The sequence below is a fragment of the Syngnathus floridae genome, chromosome 16 (genome assembly GCF_059516105.1).
Source record: "Syngnathus floridae isolate MCC-2025c chromosome 16, RoL_Sflo_1.0, whole genome shotgun sequence".
NCBI classification, from domain to species: Eukaryota; Metazoa; Chordata; class Actinopteri; order Syngnathiformes; family Syngnathidae; genus Syngnathus; species Syngnathus floridae.
The window spans coordinates 6,869,124-6,896,673 of NC_142428.1; the positions used below are offsets into that span (position 1 = coordinate 6,869,124).

At 43.6% G+C, this 27,550-nt stretch overlaps 2 protein-coding genes across 2 annotated transcripts; one reads left to right on the forward strand and one right to left on the reverse strand.

Moving 5' to 3' along the window:
- Positions 1-14: 14 nt before the first annotated feature.
- trmt5 (tRNA methyltransferase 5) lies at positions 15-2,619 on the forward strand. Its single transcript, XM_088400649.1, has 5 exons — positions 15-141; positions 289-875; positions 1,192-1,316; positions 1,426-2,065; positions 2,289-2,619. Exons 1-5 carry the CDS (start codon positions 134-136, stop codon positions 2,345-2,347), a joined length of 1,419 nt encoding a protein of 472 aa, XP_088256775.1. The 5' UTR covers positions 15-133; the 3' UTR covers positions 2,348-2,619.
- A 7-nt stretch (positions 2,620-2,626) lies between these two features.
- mnat1 (MNAT1 component of CDK activating kinase) lies at positions 2,627-26,986 on the reverse strand. Its single transcript, XM_088400650.1, has 9 exons — positions 26,925-26,986; positions 26,761-26,858; positions 21,438-21,590; positions 21,009-21,082; positions 20,469-20,572; positions 20,268-20,408; positions 18,739-18,870; positions 12,868-12,989; positions 2,627-2,888 (listed from the first exon to the last, which is right to left on the reverse strand). Exons 2-9 carry the CDS (start codon positions 26,847-26,849, stop codon positions 2,768-2,770), a joined length of 936 nt encoding a protein of 311 aa, XP_088256776.1. The 5' UTR covers positions 26,850-26,858; positions 26,925-26,986; the 3' UTR covers positions 2,627-2,767.
- Between the last annotated feature and the right edge of the window lie 564 nt (positions 26,987-27,550).

Sequence of the window (27,550 nt, forward strand, 5' to 3'; positions counted from 1 at the left end):
TTCCGTCGCAAGTTTAACGTCATTGTAGCTACTGACCAATCAAACACAGGTTCTGGTCTCTGTCGACCAATCACGCGCGTGCACTGGTCCACCACGAATGACGTTGTCGAGCAAGCATGCCTGTTTCTGAAGGATGTTGAGGTAAGAGCCGATTGTGATATTTCGTGCTATCTACCGGTAAAATTGATACCCACCCCCTTTAAATTAACTAAACATGTAATGTTAGTTAGTTTATTTTATTTTTTTTACCACGTGTGCGTTTTAAAAGCGCCTGCTTTTGCGTTACAGGCTCCTCAGAAGAGTCTTCTCATCTGTGCAAACAAGAGACCACACGAACATCTCCGCTGTGCTCCGAAATCTGAGCTCTACAACCTTCCCCTGTGCTAACTTTCCCCTGAAACTACTAATGGATGCCAAACTATACCACGCGCCTCCGCAGGTACGCGGTATGACTTCTCTTGACAAAGAAGCTTTCACACAGACAATCACTGTACCAGCTCTACGGGTGCCCACGCGGTTTATTAACAAAGTGATGAAGAGCCTGAAAAAGTCCACCATCCAACGCCCGGGGGTGCCCAGAGTGGTGCAGGACAAAGAGGAGAGTCCTGACTTCAGACTTGTGCTATTGGACCCTCACAGAGTATCCTCGTCAGGCTCCTTTAGTGATTCTGAAGCGGAAGCGCTGAGGTCATTTGACGTCTCTCAGGAGCTGCAGCACTATGAGCTGAGATTGACCTATGACAACCTGAAGAGTGAAGAGGTGTTGGAGGCCGTGCTACCTCTGGGGCAGGACGTGACGTCGGCGTTCAGCAGAGTTGGACACATTGCACACATGAACCTCAGGGACCACCAGCTTCCATATAGGAACCTCATTGGTGAGAGTCATTGAGGCGAGCTGTGCATTTTGGTAGTCTGGCCTTTAGTGGGGACATACTCAAATTAATACAATAAATACAACATGACAGTGAAAATGTGTTTCTACGAGTGTAAAGACAAGCAGGCCACTGGATGAGGTTTTAAGAAATATGTTTTCATCCTGTCCTGGACCAGTATCACCAAAGCAGACACTCTAGGAACTGTAATATATATTGTTTTATTAATGTGTGCTTCATGAGCTGTCCAACGTACTTTGTAGGAGTTCTACATTACATTAAAAAAAGCAAGACCTATTTTCTGTCCCTCTCATTGCAGGTACAGTGATCATGGACAAGAACCCCGGTGTCACGTGTGTGGTCAATAAGACAAATATTATCGACTCAACATATCGCAACTTCAAGATGGAGGTGCTGGCTGGAGAGGAGAACATGGTCGCCAAAGTAAGTTCAGCAAAAACCTCTTAAGTCGATTCAAAACCTGTATGCTACATGGGAAATGGATTGTGACCATATAAAATTGGCAACTGAATCGTCCTGCGTGTTTCCCCAGGTGAAAGAAAACGGGGTGACATACGAGTTTGACTTCTCTCGTGTGTACTGGAACTCGAGGTTGAGCACGGAACACCAGCGCGTGGTGGAGCTGGTCAAGCGCGGCGAGACCGTGTTTGATGTATTCGCCGGCGTGGGACCCTTTGCTATTCCAGCGGCCCGCTCGGGCGCCACAGTTTTCGCAAACGACCTCAACCCGGAGTCATACAAGTGGCTCCAGCACAACTGCAAAGTCAACAAGGTGGAAGGCAAAGTGAAAAACTTCAACCTGGACGGCCGAGCGTTCGTCCAAGGGCCGCTCAAGCGAGAGCTTCCTGCGCTGTTAAAGGGAAAAAGCGGTGTGCACGTAGTAATGAACCTGCCTGCTTTGGCTCTGGAGTTTTTGGATGCCTTTAGAGGCCTCCTGCATCAGGAGGCTCCCTGCGACCACAACCTCCCCACAGTGCACTGCTACGGCTTTTCTAAAGACGACAACCCAGAGAGGGACATGATGGAGAGGGCATCTCTTGCCTTGGGCTTCCCTATCAAGGACCGTTGCTCTGTGCATTTTGTCCGCAACGTGGCACCCAACAAAGATATGATGTGTGTCAGCTTTACTCTTCCTAAAGAAGTCCTCTTCTGCCAGTATGAAAAACAGACAGGTAAGAATTAAATGACAGGGATGATCCAGCAGTCTGGATGTAAAAAGAACAACTTTAAATCTAAGAAGATTTTTTTAACATTTCATACAATTGTAACTGCGTTTTCAGACTTGAGGGACAACTTGTAGTTGTTGAGAGCTGCTCCTAATATGTTGGTGACTGCAAGGCATATTAAAATTTACATTGTACTGACGGACTTTTTTTTACCTTCAATTTTATGCAGAATCTTCAGAGGAACCAGACCCCAAGCGGCAAAAGTGTGAGACCACAGATTCATCTTGAAAGTGAATTAAATCCCAACTTGTCACTGTTGAAGTTGACTGAAGGAAATATTTGAGTTGATCCCCTCATTATACACTCATTAGACACTTTGTTAGTGCATCTAAATGAGATATAATAGGAAACTGAGAATTATGTTTTAGAATTTTGTATACAGCTGGACCTCATTTGTTTATCGGGTACCTAATGTTGCTTAAGACAAGCTTTAAGTTGTTAGCATCCAGCCAGTGCTTCCTTGAACATTTTTCCTTTTTAAATAAATTGCTTTAATGAAAGACCGACTGAATTGTGATTTATTTAATCTATATATAAAAGTGACACACAAAAAAATTACACATATCACATCACTGACCACCACAACAGTGTTTGTCCTCTTCAGTGATGTCTTATTTATAGTCCTTAAAGTTGTGTCAGAGTTTGGGGTCAGCCAGTACGGGGGAAGAGGCCACTGAAGGCATCCTGGATTGCTCGATGACACGCCAAAGCTGAGCTGTATCCACCGGCTGTGTCCTGAGGCATGGAGGCCCGCACGTTGTTCAAGTATCTGTAAACACACAGAAAGCCCACCCCTCCCTCCGTCAATGACGTCATAGAGGTATTTTGTAAATAATGACGCTGTCTGACAGCCTGAGCGTTCCTTTCAAAAGCAGAGAAACTTGAGTGCAAGTTTATCCGTCATTAAATCCACACTCGGGCTTATTTTTTCTGGCTCTTTTCGCTCCTGTGATGAGATGGCCGCAGACAGACCTAAGTGTACGTTAACGCTGAGAACACCTTGTGCCCTGAAAGCCTCGGCAACACGGCGCTATTAAAGTATTAGAGGTGTCTCTCTTTTATTTTAAGTGCTTACAGATGTATCCTGCCAGAGTCTCTCAGGTTTTAAGCAACACTCAAAGTCAGTGTTTATTTTCACACAGTCACTCAAAAAAAAAAAGTTCACACAATGTGCTTTGCATCAGCTCACTTGTCTTGTTGAGACAGATCTACAAAAGAAAAGCGTGCCAGCAACTAAGAGTCCATTTAAAATGACCACATTTTTTTTCTTGGAAAGTTTGGAAAGTTTTACAAACAAATACTTTAGATGAGAGCAATGTGTCCAAACTTTTAGCGAGCCAAGAAATATCTCACAGAACATGGCCGGACACAAATGTGACAAAAATGAAACATAAACTAGACCAATTAAGAATAAGTGAGTCAGTTCCCGAGGTTGCTAGAAGTCACGGGACTACCTGATCAATGTGTGTATGTTCAGGCCCTCAAAAGAAAGTTTTATGTTTTAGTACAATGTTTATGTATAAATAAAGGCGTCTGTATAACAGCCACGTGGTCCTCTGCAGCTGAGTAAGCTTAAAGTTCGGACTAAAAATATCCATTTCTGCATGAGTATCTTTGCTGGAAATGGCAGAAAAGGTGGTAAAAGATGGCAAGATGTTTAGTTGCGACATCTAGCGCCCTCACAGGAGTGAGTGTATGCGCCTAAATTCAAAGTGAGGCGGGAATCAAGAGCACAGACGGCAGACTCTGAATTCTGCCGCCATTCCAGTAATCCAACACCTGCATGATGTAGGTGTGTGTGCGCGAAGGTACGCGGCAAACAGATCATCCGTATCTTTGCTCGCGTGTACGCGTGCAAATGTTCAGTCATACGTCACACGGCGTGACCTTGTCGAGACCCTGAACCATGCGGGAGGGGAAAGTGAGACGAAAGGCGGCGAGGAGACGTCAATGCGCAGCAAGACCACTCATGGGCCACTAGAGAAACAACACAAGTTCAAAAGAGGAGGGCCAGTGATTAATAATAACTTCATTAGCTGCGAGCTGCTGTAGTCTGTCCTTCAGAGCACTTGAGGGAGGTCTTCTCAGATGGCTTCCTGCATCCGATGAGTGCTGCCTATTGATTATATTGTGCTGGGCCGCTTTAATGGTGAAAAAAGTGGGCTATTTACAGCCTGGCTAAGTCTGCTCTTCCTGCTAATCTAATCCCCAAGCTACTCATGTGGTCATTCCTTCCAAGAAAGCTGAGAGCTCTGTGTAACTTTATACCGACCTGCCCCAAAGGAGAGCAGAAAGAGAACATGAAGGCAGGAGGGGGGCAGGAGGAAGAGGGTGTGCAGTCTGTATACATCAGTGTGTGAGAGAAGGTTTGGGAAGTGGGGGAAGGGGGGTTGGGGGGGTAGGAGTTAAAAATCACCTTTGGGTATCATCATGACAAAGCCTCTTCTCTTAAACCAACCCCATTGGCCTCTGCTCACCCCTTCCACCCCACGTTAGTTCAGTTCTGCTCCATTAAGTCAGCGGCTCTATCTCCAAGTGAACTCCAACGGCATCCAAGTGCGTGTACACAAAGCGGCACTAGATGTTGGCTATGCGTGGCCAATCGGGAGCGTGTCTGGGAAATACATATTGCCGTATAATATCAAGATGGGAAAAGTAGCACAGATGCAATACAAGAAGTAAATCTTAAGGAAGAAGATATTCGGATTTAGATAAAGATAGCTGGCTAACAAACTGACAATCAACAACAACTAAACACTCTCAATAAAGCTCACTTTTGGTGTATTAATTAAAAACGGAGCATTATTTGGGAATAGTTTGTGGTAATCTTGAAATGCACTGAACGCTGTTTCAAATATTTTTGACTCTAGAAGGTAACCACAATTTTAAATGTCTATTATAACGCAATACATCTCGCTATCAATTGTTTTTAAATGATTAGCATGCGCTACCAACAGCTACACTTTCAAGAGTGTGCCCACACGCCCCTCTCAGCACCCCCCCTCCACGCCATCCCCCGATTCTCCCTGAAGACCAGACTTGCCTTTTGTTCACAGGGCCCTGAAACCCAAGCCGTTTCGCTCCGTAACATCTTTCACTCTCTCGGCCCCACTGGAGCATTAGCTGCAACTTGATATGAGTCTTTTCAAAGCCTCATATTATTGTGTAAATATGGGTCACTTTGGACTGCTCCATTATGTCGCTTTGGGGGAGCGGGACAGGGCGAGTGCAGGTGATGAAGACAGCGTAATGGCACAGTGTGCGAGTCAGACTGCAATCAAAAGCACAAAACATGCCGGGGTTTTCCACTTGCGTGCAGATTGACAGGAGGAAGGTTTGTGCCAGTTTTTTTTTCTCTCTCTCACTGATCTCTTTCACAATCAAATTTTAGAATGATTTAAAGGAAGTATCTCAAATCAACACTTGAAACAATCTGCTACGTCAAGATCTGGAGTCAAAAGATACCTGAGCCTGCTACTACTAATAGTCGGAAATTTCCCTGAAAGATTTCAGATAGATTCACATCCCAAGTTTGGTCCAACAATGGCTTCAGTTCTTGAATCAAAGAAACAAACGATAGCAGGCATAGGGTTCCTTCCCCTTGTCTAGACTCTTCACGTTGGCTGGAATTGGATTAAGAAAGCTTGATGGAAAAGAAAAGAGGCAGCCCGTGTGTAATATGCTGCGCTGGTTATTTCAGCAGGCAGACACTTAATCAACGCAGAAACCACAGAGCCAGACGCACGCAGACGACGACGCAATCAAAGCCCAATCCAACAAAACGTTCATTGTCAAAGCGCTGTTTGTTGGCTGCAGCCTGTCACACATGACAACATTCCCGTTTGCTTGAAAGCGCATTCGGTTTTTGTTATCGTGAGCCAATCTGTTGTGCGTTTGAAACACCCACCACAGACACACACCGCCTTTCAAGTATTAGCGATGACCTGAGACCGGACCCCAGCTTGAGCACCTGTTGGCTTTTGCAACGCCCTCCCTGAGTCACAGTCACTTTTTATGACAAAGGATCAGAGCCGTTTTTTGGTTGGCTCGCCTTATCATCAGCATGATTCACAACAAGAAAAGGATGAGTCTTTAAAAGACAGATTGACAAAACATAACTTCGAGATGTTTGTGTGTGCACAACAAGCACAGCTGACAAACACGGGACACAGAGGGAGTGGCGTATTTGTCAAAGGCCAGTCAAGAGTGTACTAGGTGCCCGGAAATCTTCCTTTAGCGCCCCGCTCCGACTGCGGTTGAGAATTCCGGGCCTGGGAAGGATGAGGGCCAAAGGAAGGAGGTGAGGGGGGGGGAGAATTGCGCAGAGCCACACACCTGCCAGATGATTTGTCACGATAGAGGGGTCACCACTCAGCTGTCACCCCCTAATCACCCATCCTACCCCTTAAGTCTACCCCCGCCAAAGCCTCCTCTCCAAAAACACCCCCTCCCTGCATTCCACTGGCAGCTCCGGTTTCACTCGCAGCACGGTTGCCCCATCTGCCCCCTCCTTTCCACTACTCCACCTCCAGAGAAAATGTACCCATAAGGAAGATGCAGCACACTGAGCACATTGTGTGTACAGGCGGGTTACACAATTCATGTTTGTCTAAGAGCAAAGTTGTTTCTTTTCCGGACGTACGGCAACTCCAGCATGTTATAAGGATTGGTCTACATTGCAACCCAGATACCCCCTGCAGACAAGGCAAACACTCTCACAGGTATACTATATCTGTCAACAGCAGCCTTTCAGCACCACAGGTCAAAGGTCATCCTCTTTTCCATTGAATCCAGCTTCCTCTGGGATGTGGCAGCGTGTGAGGACGCTCAGCCTTATCCACTGTCCACCAGATTAGCGCAACTTGTGAATGAGTTAAGGGGACTCGGTGCGGTTACATCACCTCTTCTCCATTATCACGAGTCTTATCATCACCACTGACAGACCGAGGCTGCATCCCAGAAGTAGAAGTGGCGGACGCTATCACTAACACTTAGTTAAGAACAACATGTTTAGAGTGTTAACAGATCCTCTGCTTGATACTTGAAACGGACACCCATCTAATACACAAAGTGAGAATCTGTAAGTTGTCAGAAGCTTGAATGATAAAGCGCTCTCGTTGTCTCTCACAGACAATAAAGGCCGATTGTTTTGCATGTGCCTGAAGACGACGGCTTCACTTCCTGACCTAGCTGCCACCTGTCGCCGCTCATCCGTGGCACTGTTTTGATCCTGCACGTCCCCATTCTAACCTGATGGGGTCAGTAGAGTCTGGCGAACTAGGACAGGCCTCATGTTAAAGTACAGCCGAGGTACTCGGAGGGGACATCCCACACCCGACTCAATATAGAGCACATCTTTCTTTCCTCTCCAGGGCCGCCACTTGATAACCCTGAGCCACCATGAAAAGCTTAGAGGAAGGAGGGAGGGCACCCGGCGGACTGTGGAAGAAGAAGAATGACGTGACAGCAGTGTGTCGTCGCTAACCAAATGCAGCTGTAAACAATGGAGGGACATATGCTGTTCTGGGAATGGCTGCTGGCCCGAGGCGCACCCATAGCAAAGGTACCTTGACAGTTAGACGTAGCATTCTGGGAATAGAGCACCTATACACAGAGGAAGAATAGAGCTTTCCCGGGAGGAGGGGGGTATCAATTACAAATCACGTGAAGCATTAGGGGGGAGGAAAGATGGATTTCAATAAGCCAAGAAAGAAGAAAGACGGGGTTGTAGTAGAGGTAAAAAGATGGAGGCTCACATGATGTACTTCCTACGCTAAGCTCCACATCACAACAAACCCATAGTGGGCATGCATATTAGTTATTGGCAGAGTCAAACTGGAAAAGCATGTGACCTTCGAGAGAGCAGCTGCTTTCGTTTGTTGTGCTTCAAAATAGTCAGGAGACATCACCTCTGCAGAGTATCGGCCTCGAAGCTGCGACGCCAATAAACCTGGAGTTCCCTTCATGCTGGAGATGGCTTGAATTGGCCGGCTGCATTTCAGAGGGAGCCTGCGAGTCTGTGTGGCGCATCGCCCGGTCGAGGGGGGAAAAACAACAACACTCAAAGTGCTGCTGGTGCAGATAAAGCCGAAGTGTGTCTTTGTCACTCGTGTAATGCTCGCTACTTTTCAGAAATGACTCACGGGCAAGTAAAAAGGCTTCTCAACTGGCCCGCACACATATTTAGGCTGGTACTTGGAGAGGATCAATATTTGCACAGACCTATGAGAGGGAAACAATAGTGATTTGGCCTCCACCGGCGCTCTCTGTTAATGGTCTGTTTACCGAGACAGACGGGATAATGGCCTGGGTGGGGGTGGGAGCGCAATTGGACGATGGCTGCACTCCATATTGTTTTTGATCTGGTTAGTAACGAATAAAGTCGGCACCTCCAGGACGACGTAGGCTGAGAATTTAAGCTCGGCTAGAAGTCACATGATGGTCGGTAAGACACGGGCGCTCCGTTGACGTGTACGACTTTGCAAGTCAAATAACTGCCTATTGTTGAATCTCTTTTGGCTATGCAAATTGAAAATCTGTGACTCCCGCGGGAGTTTTTAGACGAGAGCAATCGGAGCACTTAAATGATTGCTGGGTGTTGTAAGTTAAGAAAGCAGAACACGCTCTTAAATTGGAGAACATATCAGATATCTGAGCAACCAAGTTCAATTTTAGGTCTTGGAAGAATTTGAGGGGAAAGGCTCGTTTTGTTATGCAAGAAACAAACACACCAGTTCCCCATAAATAGTTGTTCTGGCAACAATGCTATTTTTATTGGTCCAGTGAGTCTAAAATACGAGTGTTTAAATTATAGTAAAAGTAGATCAAAGTCGACTGCTCTTCAGGGAGTTCATGTGGGGTCATTCTAACCGGCGCCGCGGCCTCCTGCCCATAACTTAAGCATCAAAGCTGTGTTTGTGCGAGAGAGTGTGACTGAGTAAGGCTCACGCTCTCTCCAAGGTGCCATCACTCTGGTCCTGTCACCCTCACATCCACAGCGCAGCACCTCAGGTCCACTACTGTCGGCGACCCATGACCCCCTCCCCCCCCAAATCACATCAACCCCTCCAGCTCCATCAGATGCGCACCCAGCAGAGATCAGAGAATGTGGGAAGCCGTTCATGTCTGATTTTAGAAATTCCTCTGCATTCTGATAGAAGAAAAACATCATGGCTGACTTGGACTTTTATTCAAAAGTAAGAGGGGAGACCCAAAGGAAGGGGGGGGGGAATAGCCCCAAATTTAGCAAGAACAGAAAGATTCAAAAGTCCCTTCTGGATAGCTTTTAGTGGTCATGCAAACTCCAAAAGACACATCCACGGTTCCTGGAAAGCGGTCTGCCCGGAATTGAGGGCTCTCTGGACTGCTCCTTCCCAATATTAACACATGCACACTTGACTATCATATAAACACACAGACTTTGTTGGGCACGCTGAAGCTTCAGACTACAAGCGGGAGGAGAGTATCACTTAGAGACCCATTAACCCCTGGCTCACGACCAGAGCAGTGAGCGGACATCCTTTAAGCACATGTTAAACATTGCTAGTCTATGAAGTGATTTATGCTTTACTTGTGTGTTTGTGGTCATAACTGTGATGTTTTTATATGTAAAAAGAGGTGGGACACTTGAGTAGGTTCTGATCTCAGCCTTAGAGAGTCCTCCCTTTATTTTGATGCTTAATTTTTTTTCCCTTACGCACTAAACCCACACATATAATTCAAATGTCACCACTGCACACAAACATTTTGGCTAGCAGGCAATATGAACCAATCAAACTGCTCAACTAATTTTTCATCATCACTTTACATGACATTAGACATTTGTTGCTAGGCCCCAAAATGCTCATTTGATAAACTGGAGCAGAGGGCAGAGATGCCCTACCATTTTCAACACTACGTTTCCAGTTCAGGGCTGAGTGATTCTTAAATTTAGTCCCCATTTTTTATTTTTTTTGTCTGCAGAGACATATCTGCTGAATCTGGCGTGACTGTTCCAGAGGACAAATGGGTAAAGTGAATCATTCAGGTACCGTGACTGAAGCTTGTTAGAACTTAGGTTCCTCTCTGTTGGATGCTCCATGACTGGCCTGTTTTAGTGGGAGAAAATACACAGAGGTTGACTTCCTCCTGTAGAGAAGTGCATCCCCAGGAGAGGAGCCCCAGACTAAACACTCTTCATTCAGCTGCTCGGCATCACCTCGAAACAAGCGGCAGATGCCTGACAAGCACTCCCAACAGAAAACTCACTTTTTCCACCAATTATGCAAAAGGAAAAGTGTGTGTATGTGTGTGAGGGGGGGGGGGCAAAGCCTTTAAATATTATACATGCTGTCTTTTGGCAAGTGCTTTGAGCAAATTCTGTCAGAGAAGGATGGGTAATTTCAGGGTGTTCGGAGCCAACACAAACAACTGTTCTGGCGAGGCTTCATTGTCAGCACTTGAGGTTTGAGTCAAATGTTTCAATGCTCTGTAGCCAATTTCTCTTTTCCCTACCCCCACCAGCCCATATGATTTGTCCTTGTCCAAGTTCTCAGTCAGCCTTTCATCACCTACACAGCCGGAGCTTTCAAAAAGTGTTCTTGTGGAAAACAAAGTCAGACCCTAGATTACAATCTACACATACGTGTCCAAACAAAAAGAAAGCGCCGTTCTCTCACGGTTTTCTGTGCTGTACACGAGATCAACGTGAGACAGACAGCCTCCTCCCACCATCATCATCTTTCATGTTTCCAAGACTGGTTCTGCTGTTATTTACTGGGGAGACACTTTGAGCAATATATATTCCATTCATAAGGAGGGAAGAATTTAGGATACACTACAACCTCTGCATTGGACCTTATACTGAATAAGTGGAGGAGAGAAGTTGAGAAGACGTGAACATGTAGTCAGTCTTAAAAGAGAAGCAGCACTACAGTCAACAATGTGTTGACTGGATATCTGCACACGAGTCCATCTATGAAGCCACCAGAGAAGGGTGTGTGCGTGCGTGCACATACTCCGGTCTCCCTTGACGGCCGCATCCAAGACAAATCACCACCGGTGCTGCTGTCACTGCGGGCCTTGACCAAGACAAACAGCCAAGTTTTAAAATAAGTACCTGCTGCCTCGCAGCCCTTCCAGTTCGTCCACACTGAGACACATCCATCCTAAAACGTATTTCCCTTCACAGGTCACAGGACTGGAGTTGGCGTCCAACACTCACAGGGGACTCACTTTTCACCCTTTCACCCCTGTCTGCATTCTCTCCCCCACACACACACGCGTGCATGTGAATTTTTACCACGCAGCACACCGGCTCCATTATAGCCAAAATGCTGGGAGTGCAATAACGGGGGTGACTCAATGAGTATACCAGGTTGGACGGGACACTGGCTGTGTACACGTGCAAGCTTTGACCATCAATGAATATCTGAGTGAGAAAGCACTAACATCAAATTTTATCTCAAATTTATCTATTTGACCTCAAATCCTCCTACACAACAAAAACAAAGTCATTGACCGTGCCGTTCCAATACTTTTGGCGATGAATATGCAGACCGCTCCAAAGCGCCCGTACCATTTCCATGCTTTGGACACGACGGCATATTACATTTCCAAAGTTGTGGTTGAGCCGACCAGGCCAGCATGTGTTGATGCCAGAGTTCCTCAGTCAAGACCTTTTTGTGTCTGTGGCCTTTCCGGCATTGGTCCACCTGGACCGATGCACAGACGGACACACACACCCACTCCATCTAAACTACGCTATGTGTTTCATCTACATATTGATTAGCTTCGCTGAAGGAAGCACGGCCTCAGCATTTCACTGAATACATAATGTAACAATAAAAATGTGTGACAGATCATTTTCTTTAGACTCTCCGGTAATTCTTGAAACAGCATGTTTGGGCTTAAGTAGTTGAGTTTCCAGGCAATAACACAAGTTGAAGTTCATGACAGACTGAAGGGCAACAAAAATACAATATGCTGAAAAGATGCTTATCTCAGTTAAAGGAAGGTTACGGTCAGGGTGAAGCGGTATTGAACATGGTCCACGTCCTCCACCTCCCCCAAAATATGACCTTGTTTTGATCCTGTCACCCAATAAAAACAGGCCGCTCTCACTATGTGGGAGGGTTTTAGCAGCAGCCCGTTGCAGCGCAGACGGCCGGGCGCTGAGGCTGACTGATGAATGACTTGCATTTGGTGAGGACTGGAGCAGTGGCGTCGTGGATTGATTGGCCCAAAGGGGGCTGTCGAGAGGGGGAGCATTTCCTGCGTGTGTTAATGGACGCTCCTGCAGAGGCAATGTGGCGGCTTGTGGGATGCTTTGCTTCGCTAATTTGCTTTCAGTCTCGCCCTTAATCAGAGGATCATCAGAAATGCTTCCTCCTCACTACATTCGGCAAAGCAGTAATGTGTAAGCCCGAATCGCAAATTAATATCTTGAATTTAGGTCAATGTGGACTGCAGAAAAATAATATACTTCACCACTCAATGTAAATCCAAACTGTGTGGTGAAGATCAAATTCAATTTCCAAGTTACATATATTTCAGTTTAAAATAGGGCTGTGCAATTAATCGAAATTCAATTACAGTTACGATTGCACTCCACCATGACAATAGTGGTATTATCATAAAAAACAATTTGAACATTTTCTTGTTTTGAACGAAGAATTCGAATAACCGTGATTTTCTTATTTTTCTCTTTTAAAACTTTAACTGCCAATCAAGGGACTAAAAACGGTTTGTTTGTGTAAAAAAACATTTACCCGAGTCTTCCCAGCTGCTCCAATTCTGGTACTGGGGGTCCGAAGGTTTCAATGTGGAGGGGGTTGTAGTGGTACAGGGCTTCTTCTAACTTGGGAACAGCTTGCAGAGATACCGTTTGACGCTGGAATAGAGAAGAGGATGGTAAGGGAGGGTGGAAAGAGCAAGACTATAAGAGAAAGACAAACAAGCTTTAACACTTGACAATAATAATTATCACTGGTAAGAAGTCTGAAAACAGTCACAATGACATAAGAATATAAGTAGGTTTACTGTCAATCAAAGTACAACATAACCAAATTCCCGACAAACTGGTTTAGATAAGCGCATAGTTAGCCAACTTTAGCACTCTTCGATTTGATGATATTTATAACAACTCATTACAATTTGGGTCACTGAGCATGAAATAACAAAAATTTGTATTTGGATAAATTTGATGTGTTTTAATTGACACTCAAGTGGGCATTAACATTTTTTTTAAATTAATGTGCTTATAGTTTCAAGTTGTGCAAAACAGCAAAGCAATGATGCTGAGCACCGCCATGTTTCCAATGCAAAGTACCAGTGTGGTTTTACCCGCTTTGGTTTGAAGCGGTCTTCCAATAAAGCATTAAAGAGCCCCAAGACTGGAGTTTTTTTTTTTTTTTTATTGCTTCTCTAATTCTGATTATCACATTATTATGAGTGGTGTAACTGATCAGGGATGAAGACTGCACCTAAATGTATCCAACAAAGATAGAGGGAATACAAATACTATAAGGAACTATAATACTACTCAAGGCCATTCCAGATTTGTTCGCTTTATCACTCTTCCATCACGAGGGGAATTTCCACACAGTCAGATCCACTTTGTGTCAGCGTGAAACTAATCCAACTCAGAAGACAATCCGGGAATTATAACGAGGATGCCGAAGCGACCGGGGAAAATTATGGGGAAACTCAAAAGGATCACACAAAGGAAGATAAAAAGATGAGAGCGTAGCGAAGGCAGAATAAACAAGAGCGCTCAGAGGGGAGTTAATGAAAAGCAAACTAAATGAGTAACATGTGTCCCCACAGCCTCAAACATGCTTCAGCCTATACACAAGTAAAGCCACCTAAGCTCTAATGGAAGTTACGCAAAGCACCGAGGATGCACAGTGAATGCAGGCTAACTGAGCCAAACACAACATGATTATTCTAAACAAACACGCTTAATGTCTCTGGTTGTGGAAATCCTTTATCGTTAAGTCAACAATTGTTGAATGGCAGTAAAAGAAAACACTTATTTTAAATGGTTTCAATATAGAGTGGAGGGCTTTAACGCTCATATAATTCAGTTTGACTAGCCACAAATCTCATCCATGACATCATCACATGCATATTGTTTTTTAGGTATACGCAATATTATCACTACTGATTAAACATTGTGCTGTAAACTTGCTTAAGATATTATGCAGACTTTTATCCAGTTTTCAAAAAAATCAGGTTTAGATTAAGATTTTTCACAATAAACTATATCACGCACAATTACAAATTTTCAACAGTCGTCTCCAGCTTTAACCTTGGGGTGCCATTGATCTCTAATCCTGTCCCATCATTCATCCAACATAGCAGCGCGACCGCCAAACACTAATCAAACACAGATTGGCCAACTAAGACCTTGCAACTTTCCTGCAAATTTGCCCCGCTTCACTTTCTCATCCATCTTCCGTCAAACTTTCAGCACTATTTAACTCCAATGCAACAGTTGACACCATATGATTAAATGGCGGTGAGGTGGGAGGTGGGAACCAGCAGAAGAAATGTCTACGTGCTGGCGAAGGAAGTTACAGATGCTTACGGAGCAGTAAAGCAGATTCACAAGAGAGAGACCTCCACTCTCGAGAACTTTCTGTTGCATTCCTCGGCAAGGTCACCTTCAAATAGCCATACTGCATAAAAAAAACAAGCTTAGCTTTAGCTTTTTAGCTTTCTGGCTCTATATATTTGTGAAAAAAGTCTTTCTTGGAACAAATACCTATTTGTAACTAATTGTTTCAACGTTTCACAAATACCACCTTAAGTAATTGTCAAAAAAACATGGATATTTTTCAAATGTTGCGCTATAACAGATGAGCAAAACTCAAAGACCCAATAAAGATCCAAAGGGATGTGTGTCAACTCCTCAGTCTATCTGACTTGTACGAAGCAGGATACGTGGGTCAATTGATCCGACAGAATGATGAAGCAGACGCTCAAGGCACGTTTATGAGGCATGGACTCATAAAAGTGTCGTTGCTTCAAAGGGATGAGAGATCCGCCTTTGGAAGTACGTTACACACGGTCTACCTTAAGCATACTTTAAAAATCAGCGACACACACCATTGCACAAACGGCACTTAGAGACCGACCTTTCACAATGACCACTGCAATTACCGCAATGGTTGAGGCAGATGGTTGTTGTTGTGTGGGAACAAATGCTTTTTATTTATTTAAAAAAAACAGCACCGACAATAAACTTAAATATTTTGTTTTTGCTGCTATCACATTGTCAAACAGTGCGGAATTGATTGAAAATTAAAAGCTTTGAAAACAGATGTTTTAATTAAGGACAAAATTAAAATAATCGTCTATTTTGGTTAGTACTTTTAACTCCAGAGTACTAGTCAGTGCCTCACCAGTCCTACTAACTCCACTACACGCTTCCAGGTGTTTAATATAGCGTAGACACCACACAGAGCCTCTCCATTCATGCAAAAAGGATATCTGATCTTCAGGTAGCAAGTGTAAAAGCTGGTCACGCCTTGCCTTACACATTTAAATATAACTTACTATATAACCAGAGGCAGCTGTGCCCCAGTGCAAAGCCCTTAAAGCTGACAAGTCCTTTTTCTGCCAGGCTGGGCTTGCCTGAGACGCAAGCCAGGGGGTTGCTGAGGCCATCCTAAAGAGGGCCAAGCCAGGGAGTGGAGCAGAGGTGTGAATGCCCACATGTGCTCGTGCCAATCACAGCTGACAGTTCTCTTTAGCCCCCGACCTGACCCCTCTGCTAGCAAAAAGCCCTGTAGTGATCAATCAGAGTTCCGCCAATTTAACAAGAATATAAAAAAGTCACAGAAAAATTGATTTGTGACATTAAGAGTAAGAGTTTTTGCAAAAGAAAAACAAACAACTGAAGGTTTTGAGATGGTGAATTGAAGGGGGGGTGGGGGAATATGCAACACCAACCTCTTAGGCAGAACAGGTTGGGCAAGTCTGCCAGAGAAAAGTCAAGCTCAGCTCGAGTTTACTCTGCAGAGCGTGTCTCCCAATCAGAGGTCACTATAAAGGACGTTTGAACAAAGCACAACAAACCTGCCTGGAGTGTGTGTTAGTGTTTGCGCTTGTGTTTGTATTTTCTATACGGATGACGTCTAATAGAACAATGCCAGACAGGACCCGAGGATATTTAAATTAGCTCCGCATCTATGTTTAGGGATAAACCTGCTATCCACATTTGGCCTACTGTACATTTGAGTTGTGTGTGTGTGTGTGTGTCACTGCAGCTTCCTTCTACTGGATGCCCATGGCGGCCTTGTCAAGTATGTCAGCTGCTCTGCTGCCTGTGACAAGTGGATCAGGACATAGTGGTGCGAGAACCTTTCATTCAAGATGCCGCTGAAAGCTGCTCTAGAGAGGAATCCCCCCCCCCCCATCGGTCAAAGTCTGGGACAAAGCAGTTGAGGATGATTCTTGGACCGCAAATACACACACGCGAGTGAACACACACCTGACAACTTTCCTGGAACAAAGACAAAACACTTCAACAATGTGAAAGCAGGCGCCATAAGTCACACTTTGTACAAACCTGTAATTTAAGCTAATGATCATAAATTCATGTCCTGGCACTGAGACTGGTTTAAGACAAAAAAAAAAAAACAAGTGACGTGTTTAAACAGGGACAAGCTGGCTGGCTCCCGTGCAGCAATTCTCTTTTGATATCAGTAAGCAACTAATTCTTCAAAGGTTGTTTAACCAAACAAAACAAAGTTGTGTGCATTCACTTCGGCAAATACGAGCGTCTTCCTTCAATGGTGCTAGTACAAAGTGACGGATTAGCGAGCAATTTCCAAGCCATTCCAGAGGCAAGACCGGGCACATCCCAAGTTTTACAAGGCACCTGGGCCCAGCCAACTTTACACGTGGATGGTCTAACTGCATCGAGCATCCTTTTGACAGTTTTCTGACTCAACCGGAATGAATAGTCGTACAACACTGGGCTATCAAAATAAAGAGCGGGCTTAAATGTTTACTTGCGTGTTCCAAGTCAACAACATGACGCAGCTGCTGCCGTCGATGAGACATTAGAGCACGCTTTATTTAAAGACCGGAGCCTCGGCATCTTTACGTTCCTCGGATTGGTGGGCTCAAACACAGGCAGATATGTCATTCTGCCTGTGACAGCTCACCTTGGCCCCAGAGAGGAGGCAGGCTAAAGTGCTTGCATGTGGCGGCGGGCTTAGTGATGACTACCAACTTGTGTGACAGATGAACTTGCACATCAACACGCTTGATAAAATTAGAGGCCATAAAATCAACCAACTGTTCATTCATCTCGATTGCTGTTTGCGTTCTCTAGCCTGAAATAAATAGTACCATTTTCAGAAACAAACTAATGATAAAGCCAAATAATAATAAAAACGTTTCGAATGGCACTAAAGATTATTTTGTGAGAATGAAAAAAATATGCTATATTTTACGCTTGGCGTGTATACAAGAGTAAAAATTTAACAATGATGGAAAAATGTTTACGCATTTGTCAAAATGACTTTTACAAAATTATGCAAATTTATTTTATTGGAGTCCACCAAAATTTAAAGTGTTCCTTTGCCCAATGGCCGCTCTTATAGTTTTGATGAATTTGTCAAAGTAGTTTTCAAAGTATCCTTTTGCAAAACTAAAACTGCATGGAAAATAATCTTGGGAACTCTGAAACATCTCCCACATTTAATTCAGATGGGTGTAATGACCAGGTGTCGTAAAGTTACAAATGCCAAAGAGTTTATTTTTCCAAGCGCTAATTGGCATCACTGTAAGTACTTTGCTGATGTGTTTCCTCCAACGCGAACTCATCTTGGAACAAGGGACCACAACCGAGCTCGATAAATGTATTCCAGCAATCTGCAAGAATTTGCCAGTCTGTGCTGAAATCTCACCAAGTCAAACACAAGTCATGCTTTTGGACTCCGACGTGAAGGAAAATTCAAACCCACATGTTCTCCCAACTTGCAGCTGAGCGGAGCATATGTATGGAGAGAGCTTAGGGATGGTAGAGTGAAAATAAATTAAGGGGTGTCGGGGAGGAGGGGGTGGGGGGGCGACCGCAGAAGAAACCAAGAGCAGCATAATAACGCTGTTTCTCTCCCCATCAGCAAGTTTAACTTTGCGCAGTCAAACGAGAAGGTGCAAACACTTGTGAGCTTGATGGTGAAGAACAACTATGGTTATCACGAGATGATCTTAGTTGCTGCAAGAACTTCATAATAGAAAAAAGAGCAACCAGCAGGAGCCTCTAGGTAACAACCTGGGCAGATATCACTCCAATGCATCTGTGGGAAAATAAGCACTGCTCATGAGGGTTGTTGGGAAGGGATTCACGTGATGACACAGCATGTCTCATCACAGTAAAATGAAAACAAATGACTGGAAAGTAGAAGTGCAGCAAAACGGAAGGTCTCGGCAGGCATGGAAAGCTTAGATGGTCCAAGAGTCACAATGTCTCACTGGGCCCCTGTTCTGGCTCAGACCAACGTGGTGATATGACAGAAGGAGTGCTGACCTTTTCTTAAAGTGCAGGGTAACAAGAAAAAGGAGGAGCAACCTCCTCCTGTCTTTTATTTTATTAAAAATAAAGAAGTCACCATCTGACTCACCATTTGAATTCCTGTTGAGAAGTGATTGGTGGCTTTGACCGCCTGTTTCTGTTGCTCAATCTGAGTCTCCAGCTTTGTAACACGGGCCTTGTGTTGGGCAAGCAGGAGGGAGGCAGGAAGCTGAGACTTTTCCTGAGAAACCAAAAAAAAAGGTTTGCATCAAGTGCGTTGTATTCGTTACAAGGTCGAACCTTTGAGTCTCTCCAGTGAAATGTTGTCCAGGTCAGACCTTTAAAAACACAAACTTGGACTTGATGTTCAACTGAGGACATTTTTGAGGCTTTGGCAGAACACGTAAGGAAACTTTTGTGTTTACAGATACTCAAAACACAGTTTAATGGCTTCCAGTGCTGACAACATGTCCTGGGGTCTCCATCAGGTTGGTTATGTTTTCATAGCTGTGGTTAGTGTCCAATTTTAAAGCCACATTTTAAGAAATATTGACCCTCGTTTATCAAAAGGGTTCGGTATTCCAAGGACGTATCAACAATGTTGCCATTAAACGTTTGTGTGAATCGTCACATTAATAATGGCATGTAATTAAATGTTATCTTGCAATTCATTCACATAAAACAATTACTCGTAGCTCATTTCTTTGATTTTATCACAATTCTGTCAACTCCTGTGCAAATTGAAAAATGTGTTCTTCTATCTGTAGACTATTACAAGACTCCACTGTTATATCAAATCCATTTACATATGGCTTTAATCAAGAGTTGCATTTGGCAGCAATTATAAATACGACATGTAAAATACTTTTGAATATGTTCAGAGGCTTGCACCTCGGCCAAATCGCATCAGATCTGGTTATCATGATGTGTTTATGTGAGATCTTATCACATTTTGTTGCCTTGGATCCAAACAGCTGCATCTGAATGTAGTGCTGCCTGTCGAAGATTTTAGAGCTTGTCAAAAAGAAATATTAGGACCATTTTGTTTGCACCACAACTGACCACGAATGAAGACATTGATACGATTTGGACAGAATGCGTGTGAAGAAACATATGCTGAAGCAGCACAATAATCATCAAGTTGCTAGTGAAGCAGCCGCAAGTTGTGGAACCGCCAAAAAGGCATCACATTTATTTTCCTTGTGTGTGTTGGGGGGGGCTGGGATATACAGATGTCAGGACCCAGAAGGGCTCCCCCAGGGGGGGCGAGCACTGATCTCATCTGCCTACAGTGGACAGGCCCCGTGCCTTAAACAAACAAACACACAGCTTAACCTGCTATCTGTGATGGTGGTTGAGCGGGCCCACATTGCTAGAACAATCACTTCCAAAGCCCGTGAGCTCAACACAATGGAGCCAAGAGGCTTTGGAATCGCACAATGCCCCGAGCTGCACAATGACTGGTAATAAGCTCTTAATGATCAGCCATGAACCCTCAGGCTGTGTGTCTGATTTGCATGCGTGTGTGTGCCAGCGTTGGAACATTTAAGCTGTCAAAACGCATTAGATTTTTAGGAATCATATTTGCGCAACAAGTCAGACATGGTGTGCTGTCAGTGTGATGAGTCTACATCTCACCAGTTCATCCAGCAGAGCCTGCTTGTTCTTCTTTTTGGCCAGCAGTTGCCTCTGCTCCTCCTGCAGCACATCCAGTCGTCGCTGCTCATTGCCCTGCTGCTCTTGAAGGAGCAGCTCCTCCAGTTCCTCCTGCTCTCGAGTCTGAGGAGGGTCAGGTCAGGTGACGTTTATGATAACTTAATAAATAATCTGTTTACATACAAGCTTGGCTTTATTCTTCTGGATGATCTCTCGGTTCTCCCGCTGGTACTGCTCCATTCTCATCTTGGTGTCCTCCACATCAACATTGTTTGTAAGGTTAAACACTGCACAGACAAGCGACACAACCCACAATTAAAGCACTTGAGTCTGTCCGTCACAGCCAAGTCGAATTATGCAGACAAACTGCCGTGGTTGTTATTTTAAATTCGACAAAAGATCCAAAGAAAACAAACACGCCTTTAAGAAGTAAATCACTAAGTCATTTTGAAATGTACACAAAAACATTGCGAAAACTCCCTTGGAGCCCAAGACCCTTTGAGGCTGCCTCGTGCGCTATTAAGGGCTAAAATCTTATGGGATGTTGGCATTCATGATGTGTTAGCATTGGCAGTTCTACCCAGTGATCTATGACCCAAGGCTGGCAAGCACTAATGCCTGTTAAACATCTCTCCATGCAGCTGGGGAGAAATCATTACGGCGGCTGGAAAAATCCTTTTAGCAGACTCGTACAGTGAGCATTTAGTCAGTCGGCGCTCGTACCGATGTCCTCCACTTGCTCCAAGTAGTCGTTATATTCTCTCAGGCTGGGGAAGTCGCAGTCTCGCTTGTTGTAACTGCAAAGACAGACAGACCAGAGGAAAGCAAACATGTGCCGACATTAATATCCCCCATTAAATCAAGCATTTTATAAAAGCATGTCTGCATTCTGCCTAATAGACACACATTAGATGTCAATTAAGGGGCTATTAAAGTACAGATGAGATGGGGAGGGGCAGCCAAGTTAAAAAAAAAACTGGCAGGGATAGAGCCTTCCCGCTTGGGGCCCCCCAAGGGAGACTCATTGTCTACAAAACAAACAACGTAATGAGGAAGACAAAGGTGCCTTAAGAAGTGGGAGGCGGCCCGGGATGACACATAAACACAACACGGCCACACCCCTCAGTCGCCCTCCCTCCTTCCCTCACTCACATCTTCAGCACCTTCTTGCGGATCTCCACCTCCTTATCGATGGTGGGGTCCTCGAAGAGCTGCACGCGGAAGTTGCTCTTCCTCAGGGGCGTGTCGCACTGAACGCAGTTGCTGGAGCCCCGGACGAACAGCATCTCGACGCAGTTCTCGCATCTTTAGACACAAGGAAGAACGCAACACTTTAGAATTTTATTGTCTTATATATGGTTGAGAATCATCTTTGGTGGTAATGGTGGATGCTAATGAGACGCGTGGATATTTCCTCTGAGTGCTTAAAAAATTCTGGGATTATGATAGGAACATCAATTAGGCGGCTTTCGATTCCAGGAAATTGTCTCGATTATCAAGAATGTCTGGCTGCACTGGAAACAGATTTGTTTTATTATTCCAAAAATACCCCAATCTTTCTGCTAAATTGTATAATTTGATGGAGTTGCTGTTATATAATTTTGTAAACAAGGCAAAAATACTGAAAAAATGTCTTCCCCTCTCTGTGTGCTGTATTTTTTTCTTCACTCAATTCTGATTGAAGCTCAAGGATTTTATTCAAAAACCAAAAAAAAAAAATGGAAGTCTGCAGTATTTCTGACAATCTCACTAATCAAGGCTATATTTGGCAGCGTGAGCAAAACTTTTTGCTTTCTGGTTTATGTCTCCAGCATCCTTCAAGGGCAAAAAAATGTATAGCGGGGCAGTGCGGTCATGATGAGTTTTTCAGGTGGTGCTTTGGCTCCCGATACGAACAAAGCAGGCTCTTCCATTGGAGAAAAATACTGAACAAAAAGCACTTTTAACAATCAAATTGGAGAGTTTCCGGTAACCCCGAGGTTCAAAGTGGGAAGCTCTACCTCATTCACCGTCATGACTCGCTACCATGGCAACCAACAGACCTACCTGAGGCCACAACCCTGAGCTTAGCCATCAATCACACTTTTTTTTTTTACAGGTAGGCGTTTACCCATCAGTCACACTCAAGTGAGGAGTGGACACTAAGAACAATGGGAACACTCCTAAATCTCCCCTGATGGGGCGGAGGTCTTGGATAAACGTTTGCACAGTACGCTGTTTTAATTAACTCTCTGTGGAGCTTTATTTCCACAGGAATTCACCTTCTGCTTCTGGCTTCCTTCACCCAAAAAAAAAAGGCAGACATCTGGTTTCCAACTGCCACTGTCTGTTTTTGAGCACTTCTTGCATAGTCAAATTTACAATGAGACTCACACGTATTTGGACAATGATTCATATTGGATTGTGATCAGGTCACAGACTTGACTTTGAGTCATTATTATATAATTGATTAGATTTTTATTTACAACACAGCATTATTCTTGTTTATTAAAACACGTCACAATATATTTAGTTTAATGGCATTTCAATTTATTTCAATGAGTTATTTGATATACGCATATACTGAATTAAAAGCTTGGTCACGAAACACAATAAATTTGTAAGTCACTGTATTAATAATTATGTCACTACTTTTTAAATGAAGTTGCCTTGTGCATAAATAGTGGTATATAGTCATAAATAAAGCTGCCTTGCCTTTGCCCGGCCGCCAAAAGGCGAAGCACTCTGCATAAAACGGAAAATGTCATTCGTAAATGGTAAATGGCACACTTATGTCAAAGCTACGCAACATTGAGGGGGGATTTTTTTTTTGTGTATTAACGTGTGAGTCATTTCTTTTCAAACAGTGGTGCCGCTTCAGAGACGCTCAAATGGATGGAGCCCATTAGAAGCATCATGAAATAGTCATCATCCGAGACGTTTCACTTGATCAGCAGAGCTCCGAACGTAGAACTATATAAATAAATACAGTCAGAAGAGAAAGCGCAGAGTCACAGAGTTTGGATGTTTAGGCATCGCTTCTCGGATGTGGGTCAAACAGGCATAACCTGCTAAGTGCATTGCCAAGTTTGCGTGCAGCCTCCAGAGATAAACTTCATGAAGCGTTACAGAGAAAAATCTGTCAGTTTCGTTTGCTACCAAGTAGTAAACTCAGCTCAAAATCATGGACAGGAACATCTGCGTTGGTCCAAGAGAGCATATTTGAGCCCCCTGCCCATGTCCACTCTGGGACAGGCAGATGTTCACTGCGGCCCGAGGCTATAGGAGATGTATAGGCCTCGGCCATATGGAGGTAGATGGAGGGCTGCGGCTTGTTTCCACAGGCCCACAAAGAGCCCATTCATCAACACAAGCGTAAGGACTGGGGCGTAGCTTGCCCCCTGCCCCATAAATGGACCACACAACTGAACCCTCCAAAGTGGAAAGCCTGTGAGCATAGAGGTGAACATCGACCGACAAAAAAGAAAGACGGGAAGGAGGAGACTTTGTACATCTTCAGATCTTCAGCTTTAGAATTGACTGATGAAAGGCAGAAATCTGAGGCAGTGCCATATTGTGGCTTACATTGATATCTTATTGAAGCTTGCCATCACCGTGTCCCAGGGCTGTTGCCGCTGAGTGACGGCTCCTGACAGACTCCTCCCTCTATCACCTATCCCGCTCACAGCTCCAGGCTGCCCTATCTCTCCATCTGCAGCTGTCAGCAGGTCACAGAAGGTGGTGGGAAAGCAGGCTAAGCAGGGGGCTGGTCATGCAACAAGCCTCCAAAGCAGCTACCGGCATTTTGGGCTATGACTTTGCCGTTCAATTAATATAAGTACGATGAAGCCCTGCGGAACGATGGGGAAACGTTCCAGGTGAAAAGCTGCCATACAAAGAGAAGCCATGTAAACAAACAAAAGTGAAAAACTGCAAATGGGCTGGCATTTAGGCGGCAAAAGGCAAAGCTGGCAGATGTTATGGAAAAAACTGAGTGAATGCTAACATTATGCCCGTAACAAATCAGGACTGCTCTGAATATTAAAAAAATAATAAATCATCAGAGTGGCCGCCACTACGGAAGGCAGAATGTGGATGCGCGCAACTCTTCTGGACTCGCCTGCGATGAAAACCCATTCAAAACAATTGCTTAAAAAAAGCACGAAAGATGAACTGCGACATGATACAAAGCCAAGTCAGCATTAATTTGACAGTGGCCTTGATTTAGTATCATACCTGCCATTACAAGCTCAACCCAGCGACCTCAGATACCCTCAACTTGGCAGCCGCCAAAAAAGATGCTCCATCCCAAGAGTAGGATTGCTTTACACAGGAAGCTTGCCACATGAGATGTTGAAAAATTAGATATCTCAGGAGGTACTGGCAATGAACCACTTTATGATGAATCACGCAGATCACGTCACTGAATGAATAAATAAAGAGCTGTCTTATCGTTTGACATTTTATAGTTTGAAGATGTTTTCAGTTTTATGTAGTCACAGCAGAAATGCAACATATCACACAATCCAAATTGTCTTACTTATCTTAATTAAAGTAATAATAATAATAATAATAAAGGTATCCCAACAAGCTAACTTTTTTGTATGGCGGGAATTTGGAATTATGGAATTTGTTTTTGCCTAAAAATGCCGATTCACTTTGCTATTACTTTTTTTAACGTAAAAGTACATGTTTTTTAATTAGATCAGATATGATCAGATATTTCTTTGTGACTGACACACGAGATTACATTTCTTCCCAGTTTTGACACTAAAAATAAAATCTAATCTAAAATGATGAATGTAATACTTGACCAGGTCCTGCAGGGTAGTAATAGATTACTTTTCTGCTACACAGATTTAAAAAACACACACCCACACACGCACACATACACACACACCCAAAAACTCCCCACACTTTGCCAGTGGGCATCGACTTGAAGCTGTTCTGCAGATAGAGTGACTCGCTTCCATTTAATTAGGCATGACCGCATATGTGCCCAAGTGTCAAATCCCAAAGGACATGGCCCTGGTGTCATCATACAAAGGTAATAAATAACACATATCAAACGGCCTCGGTGGCAGGATACAAAATGTGCTGTTGTGCAGTTTAAATTTAGACAGAGTGCGCATTAGAGAAGCTTGATAGTGCGTCATGTTACGTGACACTGAAATGCACTGCGGTCAATTGCCAGGGTAGGAAGTCAACTTAAGTCCACTGAGGAATGGACACCAACTTAGTGTGAGGTTGACAGTTATTTCAATGTAGGACTATCACAGAATAGAGAGAAAACACGCTGTCTGATACAGGATAGTTGGACAAGACATGCTGTAATGTTTTAAGTCAACTGAGGCTTGCCGTGCAGCCAAAAGCATTGAACTGGACACGTCCTAAATGCGTCATGGGTTGAAATATTCACCCCTTCATTTGACTAACATTTCCAACATTTCCATCTGCATTTCAGGGCCAAAACTGTGAAAAGGGAAAATTTAATTTGATATATATATAAATGAAAAATCAAATATACAACAAAACAAAAAATAAATATGCCCATGATTTACCACACCAATTCCTTTGCCGGTGTGACCAATTGAAAAACTGTCGTGTCACTCAATTTGCAATGGGCCAATCTTACAACAAAGGTGACCCGGCAGAAGAATTACTTAAATTGCTAAATTGCAAAATCTTTTTAATTTTCTGCGTACGGTCGTGCAGCCAGATTATACTGAGGGTGACCTGATGACAAAGCAAGGCCACTTCCTGCTGGAGTAGTCAATAAATAAATAGTAAAGGGGGGTGAGGAAAAATTGCTCTCGTCAGGCTGTCGCTAGTGTTGCTTATGTGTCCCTTTCAATAATATGAAAAGGCTGATACACAGTTGACAAGGTTAAATCTTTTAAAGTGCCAAGCAAACAGGTTTTAGTGCCTAAAGGTGTTGGACAAGCTCATTTGACTAATTGCGATAAACAATAAATTATGACAAACCTGTCATCACGGTGTACTGTTAAATGAACACATCTTTGAAAGTGTCATTAAAAAAGGAGAACCATTTTCGTTTGAAGCTGTACAATGTTAGAGAACACACCAGAATCGAGAGGTTGTTGGCTTTGTTTAGTACTGCTGATGCCCTTGAGCAAGGAACTGAATCAAAACTGCTCAGCTGTTAACACTGTTACGCTGTCCTCGCACTTTGTAATATCTTACTCCATGCTTTGTTATTGTCACAATTAGTTTAACGACGTTGTGTTTATTATTTACATTATCATTCATGTCAAAACAAATCAATGTTATGATTCATATAACTGTAAGACTGTAAAGTCTGCAAGTGCTTATCAGCCATTTTCAATATTTGCAGACGCTCACACGTGCACAAAATATGTTTTATAAGTAAACGTGTTAAACTGGCTATATTTATTTGAGAAGTTGATGCTTTTGAGTGGGGGTGCAGTAGATGTGTTCTTCAGTCAGTCTGGGTAAACAAAGTGCAAATACTCACAGCGTGTGTCCACAAACGTTCACCATCAACTTCAGCGAAGGGTTCCTGTACTTTGTTGTTTTGCATCTCGGACAGCTTTGGTCATTCATTTCGTTCGTCTGTAATTGCAAATTGGTGATGATTAAGACAAGAGAAAAGCAACAACTTGCCACTTTAATGCTTACATTTCCGGCGGGTGTTTTTGTGCACCACCAGATAAGGTCCGACCAGAAACGAATGTTAAAGGTTCCTCTTTGCTCTCTACTTTGAAATGGTGGAGCGCTTGTTTTAAAACCAAGACGCTTTAAGAGATACTCAAAAGTTGTATTTTTATACACTTCTCATTAATTAGTTTAAAAGTTTTATTAGTTTTATAGTCCCCGAGAGATTTTTTTTTAACGTGCTATTGATACGTTATGATCAAACGCGTGTTTTTGCCCCATCCTTTCTGACGCTGAGAAAATGAATGGATGGACGATTATGGCATTTTATTTTTAATAGAACCTGCAAAACAAAAGCATGATAATCAAATCTATCTATCTAAACTATCTTTTAATGGCTCGTGTGTAATACTCAGTCCAGTGTGACAATAGATATACATCATATTGGTTAAAAAAAAATCTTTCCAACTGTTCACGAGTGATATTAATAAACAATATGTACACTAGATTTTTGTGGATGGGCCTTTTTAATCCATTGCGTTTTACTGATATTTTCTTTCTAATTTGTTGGCTTAGTCAGCATGATTAAATATAAAGTACAAGAATAATATTTAGGTTGTACAACCATAATAAGAAACATAATAATACAC